The 16,777-nt window shown below is 39.0% G+C and overlaps 2 protein-coding genes across 2 annotated transcripts; one reads left to right on the top strand and one right to left on the bottom strand.

Moving 5' to 3' along the window:
• The first annotated feature begins 7,080 nt into the window (after positions 1–7,080).
• On the top strand, positions 7,081–9,952 carry LOC106317876 (probable pollen receptor-like kinase 6). Its single transcript, XM_013755679.1, has 2 exons — positions 7,081–8,564; positions 8,985–9,952. The coding sequence occupies exons 1-2, from the start codon at positions 7,181–7,183 to the stop codon at positions 9,548–9,550; spliced, it is 1,950 nt and encodes a 649-aa protein (XP_013611133.1). The 5' UTR covers positions 7,081–7,180; the 3' UTR covers positions 9,551–9,952.
• Positions 9,953–10,893: 941 nt separating this feature from the next.
• On the bottom strand, positions 10,894–12,233 carry LOC106312966. Its single transcript, XM_013750677.1, has 2 exons — positions 11,480–12,233; positions 10,894–11,384 (listed from the first exon to the last, which is right to left on the bottom strand). The coding sequence occupies exons 1-2, from the start codon at positions 12,094–12,096 to the stop codon at positions 11,243–11,245; spliced, it is 759 nt and encodes a 252-aa protein (XP_013606131.1). The 5' UTR covers positions 12,097–12,233; the 3' UTR covers positions 10,894–11,242.
• Between the last annotated feature and the right edge of the window lie 4,544 nt (positions 12,234–16,777).

The following is a 16,777-nucleotide window of genomic DNA, read 5'->3' as shown; positions in this document are numbered from 1 at the left end:
CCATAGAAATTCCACACTGGGGCGACTTAAACCCACACCAGGGTAACTTAAGAAAGAACATAAAACATAACAGCTACAACGATACAATAGTGCACCTAGCAGTCTTTAGAAAGGATAAAATGCCAATGATTGGGAGTTAGCGCTGCTGCCTATAGCCTGCCACCCAGTACCTTCCACTTCTACACCCAAACCACACTTATTGCTGCTGTCTCGCCCGCCAAACGATAAGACCAAGAGACTTCACAAACTCGACAAGGGGAACACGCTGCTTGGTCCACACACCTTGGATACATAAACACTCTACGATCTAAGAAAGAAGCTCATCCAAACACCAAGAAGATGAAGCCTTGCCAACCGAACCTCTCCATAACCACTCACTGGAGAGAAGAACCAAACGGCAAGCAACCAATGGGCATTACGCCTAACAGAAAGACTGCTAAGTCATAAGTAACACGACTGAACCGGCGAAGCTCACTGAGCCACATCACAACTCCCTCAAAATAACTCAAACAAAGCAGCAAAAAAGAAATGTGGATGGACCACATAACCCACCGCAATGAAGAAACTCCTCCACTTCATCTAATCAAAGAGCTGTTCCTCTGAACAAACAAGAGATCCCTCCGCAAGCAAAAGCTCACCAGACCCACACCAAGTCGCTCTCCCCCCAAACCTGACCCAGATTTGGAAAGGCACCGAATCGAAACTACCCTCCTGTGAAGCCCCTCCCCGACGTGACAGCCCTTGCCTCGCCGATTTAGATCCTCCAGAAACTCCATGGAAATCCAGAGCAGCGCGCATCTCGATGCAGTGCGAGAAAGACGAAATCGGAAGAGAACATGAAAACTGACAAAAGAACTATAAAGAGAAGAGGAGGAGAGGGCTCTCACGGCGACGAACCACCGGATACGCCCCTCCTCTGATCTGATTCTGTTGACGGCACTTCTAGGGTTTTCGAGGGATGCTTCATTCCGTGAGACTGCTTCTCTCATTTTAGTTTAAATATATATATATATATATAGGGAGAATTGCCAAGTGTGACTCAAAACTTGGAGTCAAACCCAAAACAATACCCCAACTTGGGTCAAAAGCAAAAGTAACCTAAAAGGCTATTGAAATTACAACTATCCCCTTGTGACCAAACAAAAAAACGGAATTCTTTTTACGTTTCTACCCCTCGCAAGTCGTCTGTTTAGACGACTTGAAAATAAGTCGTCCTGACGACTTAACTTAAAGTCGTCTGGACAGTTAGTCTTAAACATAATTTAAAAATTTTGTAAAAAATATTTTGATAAGTGAAAAATGGGAATTATGTAATTAACATATGTCTTAGGAGGTATAAATTAAGATATAACAAATTTCAATTGTTTTCAGCATAGATGAGTGAAAGTAGTGAGTCATGATATTCTTAAGTTTATGTTTCATCAACATATGTTGTAGTATTGTATGTGTTCTTAGGGTTAGATTTTGGAAAGCATTAAAACCGTTTTTGAAAATTTTTAAAATTACTTATGCGTGTTCATTTCTGTGTATAGTAAACACTATTTAAGTATAATTTGATTTTATAACGTGGTTAGTTAGTTAATCTAGTCATTTTAGTTTAGGGGTTCATTTTAGGGTCTAGGACGACTTAATATTTTGTCGTCTGAAAACAGACGACTAAATATTAAGTCGTCTGTTGTACATTATCAGCCAGAATAAGTCGTCTAAACCGGACCAAACCTTAAAGTTTACCAATGTAATTTTAAAGCTAACCGGATTATTTACCCAATATATAAGGTGATTTTTATTTTTTTTGTTTCATTTTTCGCGAAATTCAGAAACCCTAACAGTTCTCCCTCTCAAAGGCGATTTCGAATTCCCACGATTTCCGAACAAACCATCGTTCTCAACATCGGCTATCTATCTCACTTCATTCTCACCGTTGTCGCCGCAGCTTCTTCTAACCCTAGCCGCGCCGATTCCTCTAAACCCTAGCGCCGCCGATTCCACTATTTCCGAACAAACCGTCGCCCTCGCCACCGTGGTCACCAACGTTCTAAACACTAGCGCCGCCGCTTCTTCTAAACCCTAGCGCCGCCGCTTCTTCTCTGTAAACCTTAGCGCCGTTTCTCTGTAAACCCTAACGCCGCTAAGTCATCAATCTCGAGGAAAAGATGAACATAAAACGTTGTCTCTATCAATTTACTCATTCTCACCGTTTCACGTTTATTTTTTCAGATCTATAACCGCAATGACGAGTACTCCAACTCCTTCTGCGACTGGAAGACTTGTAAGTAATTTAAGTCGTCTACTAAGTCGTCTGGACTTATATTGTTGTCTTTGATTATTTTGCAGACAAAAAGGATGGATATTCCAGAACTCCCCCGTAGGTTATACACATCAGGGGAAGAACCAGAAGCCCACAATAGCATTTCGTATCATACGGATAACAGCAAGTTGCATACTGCTCTTAGGAAAGCTCTTACTGATGACGAATTTGAAGAGCTCAAGGAGTCGAGTTTGGGAGTTTTCATCAAGTTCAAGGAGCAGGGATTTGGTTGGGCTTCAAGGCTGGTTCACTACATGCTCAGTTTCAAGCTGGACATTAAGAAGAAGTATGAGATGTGGTCTCTCGTTGGTCCAGAACCTTTGAGGTTTTCACTGTTAGAGTTTGAAAACCTCACTGGTCTAAACTGCGAGTACATCGAGGACCTTGAGACACCAAAATGTGACGTTACCCCAGAGATGGTTTCTTTCTGGGGGATGCTGGGAGTTCATCTGGAAGCTGGGCCAACTACTGATCAGATAATAGCAGCACTGAAGAGATGCGGGGATTGGTCCAGGGAAGATCGCAAGCGGCTCGCGTACCTCTCCATCTTCACTGGATTCATTGAAGGGAGAAAGTTTTCAACCGCTACACGATCTACTCTGGCAAGGCTAGTGATGGATTTAGAACGGTTTGAGAATTATCCATGGGGGAGAGTCGCGTTTAAGGTGCTGATGGACTCTTTGTGGAACAAAGAAATTGCTGGCTGTTACACCGTGGATGGGTTTATACAAGTTCTTCAGGTCTAGACGTACACAGCTATGCCGGAATTGGGTGCTAGTATTGGTGGTCCCAGAGCAGACAGTCCGTCTCCACCGATACTGGCTTACGAGGGCAGCAGAGGCCGCAGATCAATGAAAGCTGCTATCTTGAGTCAGGTATTTACTTCAATCCAAAAGACTGCGCAGACGACTTATTATAAGTCGTCTGGAAAGTCTTCCATCTGGACGACTTATTAGACGACTTATAATAAGGCGTCTGGAAAGTCTTCCCAGCTGGACGACTTATCGGACGACTTAATTAAGTCGTCTGGAAAGTCTTCCATCTGGACGACTTATTAGACGACTTATAATAAGGCGTCTGGAAAGTCTTCCCAGCTGGACGACTTATCGGACGACTTAATTAAGTCGTCTGGAAAGTCTTCCATCTGGACGACTTATTAGACGACTTATAATAAGGCGTCTGGAAAGTCTTCCCAGCTGGACGACTTATCGGACGACTTAATTAAGTCGTCTGGAAAGTCTTCCATCTGGACGACTTATTAGACGACTTATAATAAGGCGTCTGGAAAGTCTTCCCAGCTGGACGACTTATCGGACGACTTAATTAAGTCGTCTGGAAAGTCTTCCATCTGGACGACTTATTAGACGACTTATAATAAGGCGTCTGGAAAGTCTTCCCAGCTGGACGACTTATCGGACGACTTAATTAAGTCGTCTGGAAAGTCTTCCATCTGGACGACTTATTAGACGACTTATAATAAGGCGTCTGGAAAGTCTTCCCAGCTGGACGACTTATCGGACGACTTAATTAAGTCGTCTGGAAAGTCTTCCATCTGGACGACTTATTAGACGACTTATAATAAGGCGTCTGGAAAGTCTTCCCAGCTGGACGACTTATCGGACGACTTAATTAAGTCGTCTGGAAAGTCTTCCATCTGGACGACTTATTAGACGACTTATAATAAGGCGTCTGGAAAGTCTTCCCAGCTGGACGACTTATCGGACGACTTAATTAAGTCGTCTGGAAAGTCTTCCATCTGGACGACTTATTAGACGACTTATAATAAGGCGTCTGGAAAGTCTTCCCAGCTGGACGACTTATCGGACGACTTAATTAAGTCGTCTGGAAAGTCTTCCATCTGGACGACTTATTAGACGACTTATAATAAGGCGTCTGGAAAGTCTTCCCAGCTGGACGACTTATCGGACGACTTAATTAAGTCGTCTGGAAAGTCTTCCATCTGGACGACTTATTAGACGACTTATAATAAGGCGTCTGGAAAGTCTTCCCAGCTGGACGACTTATCGGACGACTTAATTAAGTCGTCTGGAAAGTCTTCCATCTGGACGACTTATTAGACGACTTATAATAAGGCGTCTGGAAAGTCTTCCCAGCTGGACGACTTATCGGACGACTTAATTAAGTCGTCTGGAAAGTCTTCCATCTGGACGACTTATTAGACGACTTATAATAAGGCGTCTGGAAAGTCTTCCCAGCTGGACGACTTATCGGACGACTTAATTAAGTCGTCTGGAAAGTCTTCCATCTGGACGACTTATTAGACGACTTATAATAAGGCGTCTGGAAAGTCTTCCCAGCTGGACGACTTATCGGACGACTTAATTAAGTCGTCTGGAAAGTCTTCCATCTGGACGCTTCTTTACTGTCTCAACCTCATCTTTTTCAAGTATTTACAATATTGCCACTGCAATGAATAGTGGCAACAACCTTGTACGAACTGTTTGGAGCTTTTATTGCCCTTTAATGCACGTAAATCTCTTTACACTCTCTCTGTTTCAATTGTTATGAACTAAAAACAACATTTCTTTCACTTTCTCTCTATATTCATCCAAAAAACTCAAGCTTTTGATTCAAAATATGGGCTATGGTTGACAGAGCCATATTTCTTTCGTTTTTACTTACGGTTGCTTTCGTTTGAGGTTCTGGGTGGTTGGAGAAGACCTTGTGTGCAAACGAAGTCATCTCACCTAGTTTAAGGTACGAATTTGAATTTTTTTTCAAGATCTGTTCGCGTAGAAGACTTACTAGTAAGTCATCTGTATGTAGAAGACTTACTGATGAGTCTTCTGGTCAAACGGACGACTTAAATTAAGTCGTCCAGCTTTGTTTGTTAAAAAAAAACACTTCAGACGACTTATATATACGTCGTCTATGAGAAACGGGCTAGTTTTGCATTTGACCGAATCGTGTCAGATCTTTGACTATTTCTGGACGACTTATAATTCAGTCGTCTCTGGGAAAGTTAAAATTTCAATATTTTATGAAAACTTGACGACTTACGTGTAAGTCGTCCTAGGTTAGTTTTGTAATTGAAAAATAAAACTTCATAATTTAACTTTAACCAGACGACTTAATATAAAGTCGTCCAGCTAAACGACTTAATTTAAGGTCGTCCGGGATAAGCAAGGTTTGACCAGAAAATTGGGAAAAATTCTGGACGACTTTGCTTTCCCCGGACGACTTTAAATTAAGTCTTCTGGAGGGACGACTTTATATTAAGTCGTCTGGTTAAAGTTAAATTATGAAGTTTTATTTTTCAATTACAAAACTAACCTAGGACGACTTACACGTAAGTCGTCAAGTTTTCATAAAATATTGAAATTTTAACTTTCCCAGAGACGACTGAATTATAAGTCGTCCAGAAATAGTCAAAGATCTGACACGATTCGGTCAAATGCAAAACTAGCCCGTTTCTCGTAGACGACGTATATATAAGTCGTCTGAAGTGTTTTTTTTTAACAAACAAAGCTGGACGACTTAATTTATGTCGTCCGTTTGACCAGAAGACTCATCAGTAAGTCTTCTACATACAGATGACTTACTAGTAAGTCTTCTACGCGAACAGATCTTGAAAAAAAATTCAAATTCGTACCTTAAACTAGGTGAGATGACTTCGTTTGCACACAGGGTCTTCTCCAACCACCCAGAACCTCAAACGAAAGCAACCGTAAGTCAAAACGAAAGAAATATGGCTCTGTCAACCATAGCCCATATTTTGAATCAAAAGCTTGAGTTTTTTGGATGAATATAGAGAGAAAGTGAAAGAAATGTTGTTTTTAGTTCATAACAATTGAAACAGAGAGAGTGTAAAGAGATTTACGTGCATTAAAGGGCATTAAAAGCTCCAAACAGTTCGTACAAGGTTGTTGCCACTATTCATTGCAGTGGCAGTATTGTAAATACTTGAAGAAGATGAGGTTGAGACAGTAAAGAAGCCATTTTCGAAAAAAAAAAAAAAAAATGTTAATGGCATTTTCGTAGATAAAGTGCAGGTGTGGGGTTAAAATCTCAAAAAAAAAAGGAGTCAAAAGAAAATGTTAGTTTTCTGTTTGACTCCAAGTTTTGAGTCACTTTTGCAAAAAGCCCATATATATATTGATGTTGCACATGGTTTAATATCAGATAATATACATATAACGGCGATTAAAATGATTTGCTACTCATTTAAAATTGCATGTCAAACTTCTTATTTTATATTAACAAAAATTACATCTAAAATCGCAAAACAACCATCAAATTAGTGTCTTTCTATTTTCAAAACTTTAATCTATTACGAATTAGAAATTAGTTAAACTAGTGGTAAATTTTTAAGTATAAAAAATTTAAACAATGAAGAATTTGTTTTTCCAAAATCTAAACTCGAAGTGTTAAATTCCCGAACAGATTCTACGCTCCTATACTAAAATACACGACTCGAATCCGTACGGATACTCGAACGCCCACTTCCCGCGGAAAACCTAATCATTTTCTCCCAGCGAGAATTGAACCTGAGTGGCGGAGAGCCTAGACACTCCTTTGCCGCTGGCCTTAAGATTTGATTCTTAAATCGTTTGTTGTCTTCTCTGAGCGTTTAAGTTTGGATTCTGCCTAAACTTGTTTCCTTAAATGCATGTCTTAAAGATACCTATTTTGATCCTTATCAAAATACATTGCTATTTTTAGCAAAGATAAGTCAGTCAAAAGAAGAAAACAAAATGTCACCCTTGCCTTTGAAACAACAAACACAATCTAAACAAAACTACATCTCTCAACGAACCATTCATCGTCCTTGTTTCTAGACATAACATACCAAGAACGTAAAGAAAAACAGCCTCTCTCTCTCTCTCTCTCTCTCTCTCTTGTCCTCAATCCATGGCTGCTGTTCTGATTCACGGCTTCTTCCTCCTCCTCCTCATCCTCATGTGTTTCTCGATCTCCCCTTCATTGCAACACATAAGCGAGGCCGAACCGCTCGTGCGGTTCAAGAACTCGGTGAAGATAACCAAAGGGGATCTAAATTCATGGAGATTAGGAACAGATCCTTGCAGTGGGAAATGGTTCGGGATCTATTGCCAAAAGGGTCTCACAGTCTCAGGCATTCACGTCACGCGGCTCGGTCTCTCGGGAACCATCAGCGTCGATGATCTAAAGGCTCTCGCAAATCTAAAAACCGTCAGGCTAGACAACAACCTCCTCTCAGGTCCTCTCCCTCATTTCTTCAAACTCCGAGGCCTCAAATCCATCATGCTCTCCAACAACACCTTCTCCGGAGAGATCCCTGACGATTTCTTTAAAGACATGTCAAAGCTCAAGAGGCTGTTTCTTGATCATAACCAATTCGTTGGGAAGATCCCTTCCTCCATTATGCAGCTCCCTCATTTAGAGGAGCTTCACCTTCAAGACAATAAGTTTTCAGGAGAGATACCTCCGTTGATCGAGACCAACAAGAACCTGAAAAGCCTCGACCTCTCGAACAACCAGCTCGAAGGAGAGGTCCCGGCGGGTCTCTCGGATAGGAAAAATCTTGTCATGAAACTGGAAGGGAACGAAGGCTTGTGCGGCAAGGCAGTGAACGTTGGATGTGAGGCTATTGACCCAAAAGAAACCGGCGATGGTATTCCCCCGACCTCCGAGGGAACAGATAATTCCAACAGGACCACGATAAACGCGGTCCTGTTGGTCATCTCGTTTCTCATGATGTGTTGTATTGTTGTTGGATTTATAAAAAAGCGAAACAAGAAGCAAAATGCCGGTTTTCGCAAGCTCGACAAAGAGCGTCCGAGCGATGTCGTGGAGGTCAAGGTACCCGAATCCACGACGGTTAAAAGGTCTACTGAATCAAGCAAGAAGCGCGGTGGAAACCCCGAAGGCGGTTCTACCAAAAAAGGCTCGTCTCATGGGAAAGGTGGTGGAGGAAGAGGAGGAGGCGGAGGTATGGGTGATATCATAATGGTGAACACGGACAAGGGCTCGTTTGGTTTGCCTGATCTGATGAAGGCTGCTGCTGAGGTGCTAGGAAACGGTAGTCTTGGATCAGCTTACAAGGCGGTGATGGCCAATGGATTAGCAGTTGTGGTGAAGAGGATTAGGGATATGAATAAACTCGCAAGTGAGGCTTTTGATGTAGAGATGAGACGGTTGGGGAAAATCCGACACCCTAACGTTCTTACCCCTTTAGCCTATCATTACCGTCAAGAAGAGAAGCTTGTCGTCTCTGAGTATATGCCTAAGAGCAGCTTACTTTACGTTTTACACGGTAATCCGCAATGCCTTTTTATATATAATAGGGTTAAGTCTTGATCTAGCTAGGCTCGTTTAAGCATCCGTGTATAGCCGTATATGCTAGAGACTCATATACCGCCTAGCCAGCCCTTACCGCGTTTTAGAACACTAATAATAGAGTTAAATCTTGATCTGTCTAGACTCGTTTAAGCATCCGCATCCGCGTATACGGCTATGCACTAGAGACTCATATACCGCCTAGCCAGCTCTTACCGCGTTTTAGAACACTGATAGTAGAATTAAATCTTGATATATACTCCATAAAATTTATAAAACATGTTGAACCATTTTAGTGGTCAATATAAAATCTTTGTGGGTGAAACTCGAAGGAGTAGGATAAATCTTGATTTAACCACTGAATCTAAATGAATATTTTGTGTTATTATCTCAATAGGTGACCGTGGGATACAACATTCCGAGCTAACTTGGGCGACAAGACTGAAGATAATCCAAGGAGTGGCACATGGTATGCAGTTCTTGCACGAGGAGTTTGCTTCCTACGAGCTCCCACACGGTAACCTAAAATCCAGCAATATTCTCCTCAGCGAGACCTACGAGCCATTGATCAGTGACTACGCATTCTTACCGTTTCTCCAGCCAAGCAACGCACAAGCAATGTTCGCTTACAAAACTCCAGAGTTTGCGCAGAACCAACAGGTTTCTCATAAATCAGACGTCTACTGCCTTGGAATCATAGTTCTAGAGATCTTGACAGGGAAGTTTCCTTCTCAATACTTAAACACCGGTAAAGGCGGGATTGATATCGTTGAATGGGTTCAATCTTCTATTGCGGAGCACAAAGAAGAAGAACTTATCGATCCGGAGATAGGAAATAATGCTGATTCCGTGCAGCAGATGCTGGAGTTGCTGCGGACTGGGGCTGCTTGTATCGCAAGTAATCCAGATGAAAGACCTGACATGAGGGAAACTGTTAGAAGAATAGAACAAGTGAAAAAATGATGGTTGAGATGCTTAGAATGCAAACGTGGTCGGGACAGTTAGATATAATACTAACGTGCAAGCAACCAGAAAAAAATAATTTGGGTGTGTAAATAGGAAATACGATTTTCCTTTGCAGATTGAATTGTTCTTCAAATCTCGGCAAAAACATATATACATACATATATACTTTTATGTTCCTTGTTCCATAAGTAAACAACAATTGTTCATTAGCATGACATATGTTTATTAGATTTTCTCTTTTCTTCTTCTAGTTTTCTCTTATCGAAAAACGTTATGTAAAACATTTCAGCACTCAGAGCATTTTCACTGTAAATTGTTCAAGAACATATCCGAACTAACACCAAAACGTGGGCAAGAAAAATCTTAAAATCTGTGTTGTGGTAGTTTTCTTAATTTATGACGGAAAATTTACCACTTACAAGTTACTGTACAGCTACAATGTTTGATATGGGTTACTCTGCACATAAATTGTCAAAATGATTATACGTTTATATATATATATATTTTTTTTGTCAAACATACGTTTTTATATTAAAACAAGCAATCATACTATGTGTGTACATGTTCTTAAAGAGGAACATATTGATGGACCCAAAAGGCTTGAATATTGGGTAGTACTCAGTTCTAATAAGAACAGACATTAATTTTTGCATGCAAGTCAATTTTAATGAAAGGACCACAAAGAAATTAGGTTTTGTCTTGTTCTTTCTAAATAATTCAATTAGTTAATAATTGGAATATTGTGGGCCCAACGACTCAGCAATATGCCAATATTGTCCCTCTTTTGGGCTTATTCTCTTCTCTGGCTTCTTCCGTATGGGTCAATATTATTTATTACAATATTTGTATTTGATAGTTTACCCATTTTCACAAATTGATGGATAAACCACGCACAAACCAACACGGCAACAACCTTTTCTATTACACCATGACTAACTCCGGTTTCTAAACTTGAGTTATTACCTTCGGTTAAAAGACGGTTCTTAGTTTTTCTTAGATTTTAACTAAAAAAAGGTAAGAACCGTCTCTTAAATAATTTTAGCCAAAAAATGTAAAAAAAATAAATATCAAATCATGAATTAAGAATTCCGGCTAAAAGACCGGGTTAATCATGCCCTTAGTGTTATACGGTTATACTAGGGGATTAAGCTGAAAGTATTCGTATTATGTATATCATTCGATTTTATATAATTTTCACCACTCCTCTTTCTTTTTTGTTTGCTAATATTCGCTTTAATGATTTGATATGATGCTTGGAGCACTTATTATATATTCACCTTTCTCGCTAGAACAATATATTCACCTTTCAAAACGTCCACTAAAAGAAAGGGACACAAGAATAAGGAAGAAACCAGTTTGAACTTCAAAATTATTTAAATAAGTTAAATACCATAGAATACAAAAACAATGACCAAAACAAAGAGCATTATTCCATTTCTCGCCATGTTCAACGATCAAGAAGTAGCTCTCTCTACTATCATTAACCCCCTCTCTCCCCCCTCCCTCCTCACAAAAATTTTCATGTTGTTACATTTCCACCATATATCATATATTAACTTATATCATTTATATAGACATACCTGTCATATTACTATATATGCTAATTTATTTCATCCGCATATGTTGTATGCGTACTTATTTTATTTACCCCTGATCCCCCATATATATGTATACTGAGTAGAACTCCGGCTAAGTCACTAGAACTCCGGAGGAGAAAATTTGGCCGGCGGTGTAAGGAGAGGTTGAGAACTTCGATCTACATCTCTCTTTCCTTTCAACACTTGCTATATGACTCGATCGACACTCTGAGCTGCAAAAGGCTTTTTCTCCTCTGCATTAAACAAATATTCAATCAAAATACAATCGAGTTATAAATCCACACTATAAAGTATAAACACACATATTTTATTCCCAAATGATTTATACCTATAAATAAATATGTCGCGACCGTGAAGTTTCTTCCTGCACAAGTAACAAGAACTGAGGAAACCCAAACCCTTAAACTCCGGCGAGTTCTCAGGAGATTCCGTACCGACATCGACTATGAAAAGTCTCTCACGACGATCCTCGTTGATCTGACTTGCCAAACACTCAAACCCATCTCTGTCAAAAACCCTTGTACTACAAGGTCCACTTGGACCATGGTGACACGTTACCAACGTATACTCCTCCTCGTCCATTATGAACATCTCCTCGTCTTCTTCTTCTTCGTCCGTGCTTCCTTCATGGCTCATGAACTGGACCGGATCAGACCGGTTGGATTGGTTCGGTTCCGATCTAGAAACGCTAGTTATTAAACGAGTGGTTGAGTTCTCGAGTGCGGCTACAATCCCTAGACCAACGGAGCCACCGAGGTTGTCATCGTAAAATCTCTTTGAGCTGTTTCTTTGAGATATCTGAGGGAGAATCTTGAAGTCAAGTGGGCTTTTAGGGCTTGTCATCAAGACGTCAAAGAACGGAGTCGCCGCGGCCGCAGATCGGTTCACGCCGACGAGAAGCTCCGATATTTTTCCGATTATGGGATGGGTTCTTTTGCTAAGCATGATCTTGGTCGAGAGAATTAAGGGGTTTGATCAGATCAACCTTAAAACTTAAAAAGCTGAAGAAACATAAAAATATGAGAGAAGAAGAGGAAGATTGGTGGTGTTTCCACAAAGAAGAGATGGGAGAGAGATGTGTTATTTATGGTGGAGTTGGTGGGGAGGGTTGAGAAACTTTACATTACTTTTACTTATTGCAATATTTACAATAGATCACGTAAACTATTCTTATTTTGCAAATAAAAACCCTTGTTGTTATCTTCGAAAACAAAACTAATGACGTAACAGGCCATGAAACGTATGCAGCTAATTCGAATCGAAATCTTTTTTTTATTTCTTTTTGTAAGAGAGAAATGGATAGCGCCCAAGGTTTTGAGAATTATACGTTATCAAAGGGATAAATAACAGAATATATTAATTGATAAATTGGTTTAGTAAGTGTATCAAATGCAGTATATTATAATTACATGATTAAATCGTTAATTATCGTTCTGAGAATAGTCAATATACTAAGGCTTCGAATTAATCGTTGACGCAAATACATTTTGGCGTTTAATAATAAAAGAGCTTTAAAAAAACAAAACATTTTGGCACTTCTTCTTACAAATAATCGTGTGGGTGAGGGACACGGTGTTTAACTGTTAATACGTTACTTAAAATATTCAAAACTATTGGTTTGGAAATGTTTAAACAGCGTTATGAAAATTAGTTTCAAATGCATGCAATCGCAATCATCCAGCCCCAAAGACAACGTTTGTAAGCAATTATGTCAAAAACAAAACGCAACCTTCTGTGTTTGGCCAGACTTATACATAACAGCGACACATGCATGGTTTATTTGTTATTCAATAATTAATGAATTTTAGTAGAGTGTAATATGTGTAAGCTGAATTGAGATAAACCCTAAACAATGTTCATAATAATGGTGTTTAGATTGGAAGGATTCGTTTTTGTAAGAAAATCAACAACAATATATAGAATATTAATTTAGGAATCGACTATAAGTCTATAACACGTTAAAATGCTGAAAGGAGTAGTAATAGCAGAGATATTAAAACGAATATGAAGATGAGGTGCCAATGAAAGAGTGGTCCACACTCCACACTGAGACACAACACATTTTTAGGAATTGGGTCCCACAAGCTAATTAAAGAGGATTCGTTACGCACTTTCATGAGATGTGATTACGTGCCATTCATCAACAGCTCCATTGTACCCTCCACTATTATTTGCTGACTCGTATTTCTGTTTTCATATGGTCACATTTCCATACCGAGATTTCTATTCATATGTATTTTCGAAGTATTTTAGTAACACATAAATACGCCGATAAAATGTTTCAAAAAAAAAATGTTTCTAAAAGTATATCTCTTATATATTAAAAGAAAAATATTGTAATAAATGCATTCACACTATAATAGACACGTGGCAGTCTCACAATGATTTGATAATAAATATGTTAACGCGTTCACATTATATTCATAAATGTGTTTACATTATGCGTGCGTTTTTTTTAATATAAAACTCACATACATGGTTCTAATAAAACTCTGGATTTTTTGGTTCGAATAAAAATAGATAACAAATCAAAAGCCAAACTATATATATATTATTTTTATTGTTACTGATAAAGTTGAGTAAAATATTCATAAATTTTGATTCGATTCGTTATTCGTTTTGATTTAAACCAAAAAATCTGGATATCCGTAACTCTACGAAACAAATCAAATATACTAAAATACAATATCCAAAAAAGAAGCAAATCACAAATACCAATATTTTTAGGAACATATATCTAATTCGATCTGTTATATGCATATATATACATTATATATATTATACTTTATATCAGTTTTACAATATTTTTATGAATTAAATTTATTATATTATGTACTAGAATTTTTTTTTTTTGTCATCAACATAAACAGACTCATACAGACTCTGTGAACCAAACTGAAAGATATTGATCCATGTGAACGACGAAAGACGGCTGCTTCCTGGCACTACTGGCACTACGTGCTAGGCTATCCGCCTTTGTATTTTGGGTTCTTGACACATGGATAATCTCTGATTGAGAAAAACTTTCCTTCAGGACTTTAATATCTTCTAAATAACTTGCAAAAGCTGGCCATTCTTCTGGTTCCGAAACAATCTTCAACAATTGAGAACAATCCGTTGCAAACGTAACCTGAAATTGACGTAAGTTCCTCATACATTCCATTGTCCAAAGTAATGCTTCCATTTCCACATGGAGAGGAGATAGACTAGCCCGAACATTCTTTGCCCCCATCAGCCCATTAAATGCCTTCTAAAGTACTGAACCATCCCTGTCCGGAGAAACCATCATTCTCTTTCCATGAACCATCTATGAAACACCATCGACCTTGGATTACCGGTAATGCCGAAACCTCTGCATGTGCCTCAGTCCTCTGTTCTTTTGCTATCTGCGCTTCAGACCATAGTGTGGACTCTGTTTTTGCTACTTTAAGCGTATCTCTGGAATCCATATCAAAGTTACTAAAAACTTTGTTATTTCTTCCTTTCCAGATATACCATAGAATCCATGCAAACTGGTGATCCTCTAATTGCGGAGAAACTCTCCAGAAAAGATGATCCATATTTGTAAAAAGAGACCTTGTTGGGAAGATAGCTGGGTTTGACGGTATCTTTGAAAGCGCCCAAACCTGGAGTGCTGGAGGACATTCAAAAAACACATGATTAATTGATTCCTCATCAGCTCTGCATCTTGCACAACATATATCACCAGTTATCTCTCGTGCTTTCAAATTCTTCTTGACTGCTACACATCCTGTTACCAGTTGCCATAGAAAATGTTTAATCTTTGGTGGACAGTGTACTTTCCAGCAGAAAGCCTTTAAGGCATCAACTGAAGGTCCAAACATCACTGGGGGTCGTTCTCTATCTGGATAAACTCGCTCTACCTGATATCCTGATTTGACCGTATATTTCCCATTGTTTGTGAAATGTCAACCATCTCTATCAACCCTCTGAACGCTACTCAGAGGTATACTTTCTATAATTTTCACATAATGTGGGTCCACTAAAGCCCGAATTGCCTGCATGTTCCAATGTCGCAAAGTAGGATCAATTAGAGAATTTACTGTGAGGTCAGGGTACTGATTATGTTGATTTTTATTTGCTGGTCTCGGGCGAGTGGTTGGGAGCCAGAGATCATTCCATACTGATATAGAGGATCCTGATCCCACCCGTTTGATTAGTCATTTGCTAACCAGAGATCTAGCAGATGTGATACTCCGCCAGCCATATGACGGAGAGTATGAGCGAATCGTCTCTAGGGGTGATGCGTTCCTGTAATACCGACCTTTGAAAACACGAGAGAATAAAGTCTTAGGCTTTTCAATCAAACGCCATAACTGTTTACCAAGCATTGCTGTGTTGAAATCAGTGATGTCTTTAAACCCCAATCCTCCTTCCTCCTTACTAACACAAACCTTGTCCCATGATTTCCAATGCATTCCTCTTGTACTTCCACCTGAACTCCACCAAAATTGCGCTACTGCATTTGTCAATTTCTTCGCGGTTTCCTTCGGTAATCTATAACAAGATATCACGTGATTTGGTAGTGCTGTAACTACTGATTTAATAATTACTTCTTTTCCTCCTTTCGTGAAAAATTTGAAAGTCCACCCGTTGACCCTTTTGTTAAGTCTATCTTGCACAAAGCTGAAAACCTGAATCTTTGAGCCCCCAAGATTCTCTGGTAATCCTAAATAAGTTCTCATTCTTCCAACATTATGAATCCCCAATATATCTCTTAATTCCTGTCTAACTGATTCCTCAATCTTGTGCCCAAACTGGATCGAAGACTTATCAAAATTAATGAGTTGACCTGATACCATCTCATATTCCTTCAAAATCCGGAGAATAGATTGGCATTCTTCTCTTTGTGCTTTGCAAAAGAATAGATTGTCATCCACAAAAAAGCAAATGAGAGATTGATGGGCATGCTCTGGCTACCTTCATGTCTGTCAGCTGTTTCTCACACTCCGCCTTTTTAATATTCACAATCAATCACTACAAGAAAACATAATCTTAACGAGGGCGGTTTTCCTCGCTAATTCGTCGTAAAAGAGGCTTTACGACGAATTAGCGAGGAAACGTGTTTGCTCGTTGCACGTCCGTCGTAACACATATTTCCTCGCTAATTCGTCGTAACTTAGCGAGGAATATATTTCGTCGTAAAGACGAAGTAGAACGATTCGTCGTAAAGACGTCGCTACAATTCCTCGTAAGGACGTCGCTACAATTCCTCGTAAATAACTCGAAAACAGTTTCTCGTAATCTACACGTAAATACCTTGAAATATTTTCCTCGCAAAATACACGTAATAACCACGAAATTATTTCCTCGTAAAATAGTCGTAAACATTTCCTCGTTATTTCCTCGTAAAGAATTCCTCGTAAAATACTCGTAAACTGTTTCTCGTCATTTCCTCGTAAGATTTCCACGTAAAGAGGTCGTACTTTAGCTACGAATTTACTTCGTTTTTATTATTTTACAGAATTTTAAAATATAATAAAAAAATAATTAAAATTATTTAATTTAATAATAAATTAAAATTCAAAATAAAAATAAATTCATATGAAAATATTTTATAAATAAATAAGTTTTGAATTTATATAATACAACAACAAAAAAAAAA

Source organism: Brassica oleracea, chromosome C9 (genome assembly GCF_000695525.1).
Source record: "Brassica oleracea var. oleracea cultivar TO1000 chromosome C9, BOL, whole genome shotgun sequence".
Taxonomy (NCBI): domain Eukaryota; kingdom Viridiplantae; phylum Streptophyta; class Magnoliopsida; order Brassicales; family Brassicaceae; genus Brassica; species Brassica oleracea.
Note: the sequence above shows the minus strand (reverse complement) of the source record. Positions and strands in the feature narration are given on the sequence as shown.

Bases quoted from the DNA above. Each gene is read 5' to 3' on its own strand.
- LOC106317876 (XM_013755679.1), top strand. From the start codon at position 7,181: ATGGCTGCTGTTCTGATTCACGGCTTCTTCCTCCTCCTCCTCATCCTC. The intron at 8,565-8,984 runs GTAATCCGCAAT...TTATCTCAATAG, and splicing joins CTTACTTTACGTTTTACACG to GTGACCGTGGGATACAACAT.
- LOC106312966 (XM_013750677.1), bottom strand. From the start codon at position 12,096: ATGCTTAGCAAAAGAACCCATCCCATAATCGGAAAAATATCGGAGCTT. The intron at 11,385-11,479 runs GTATAAATCATT...TGTTTAATGCAG, and splicing joins CGCGACATATTTATTTATAG to AGGAGAAAAAGCCTTTTGCA.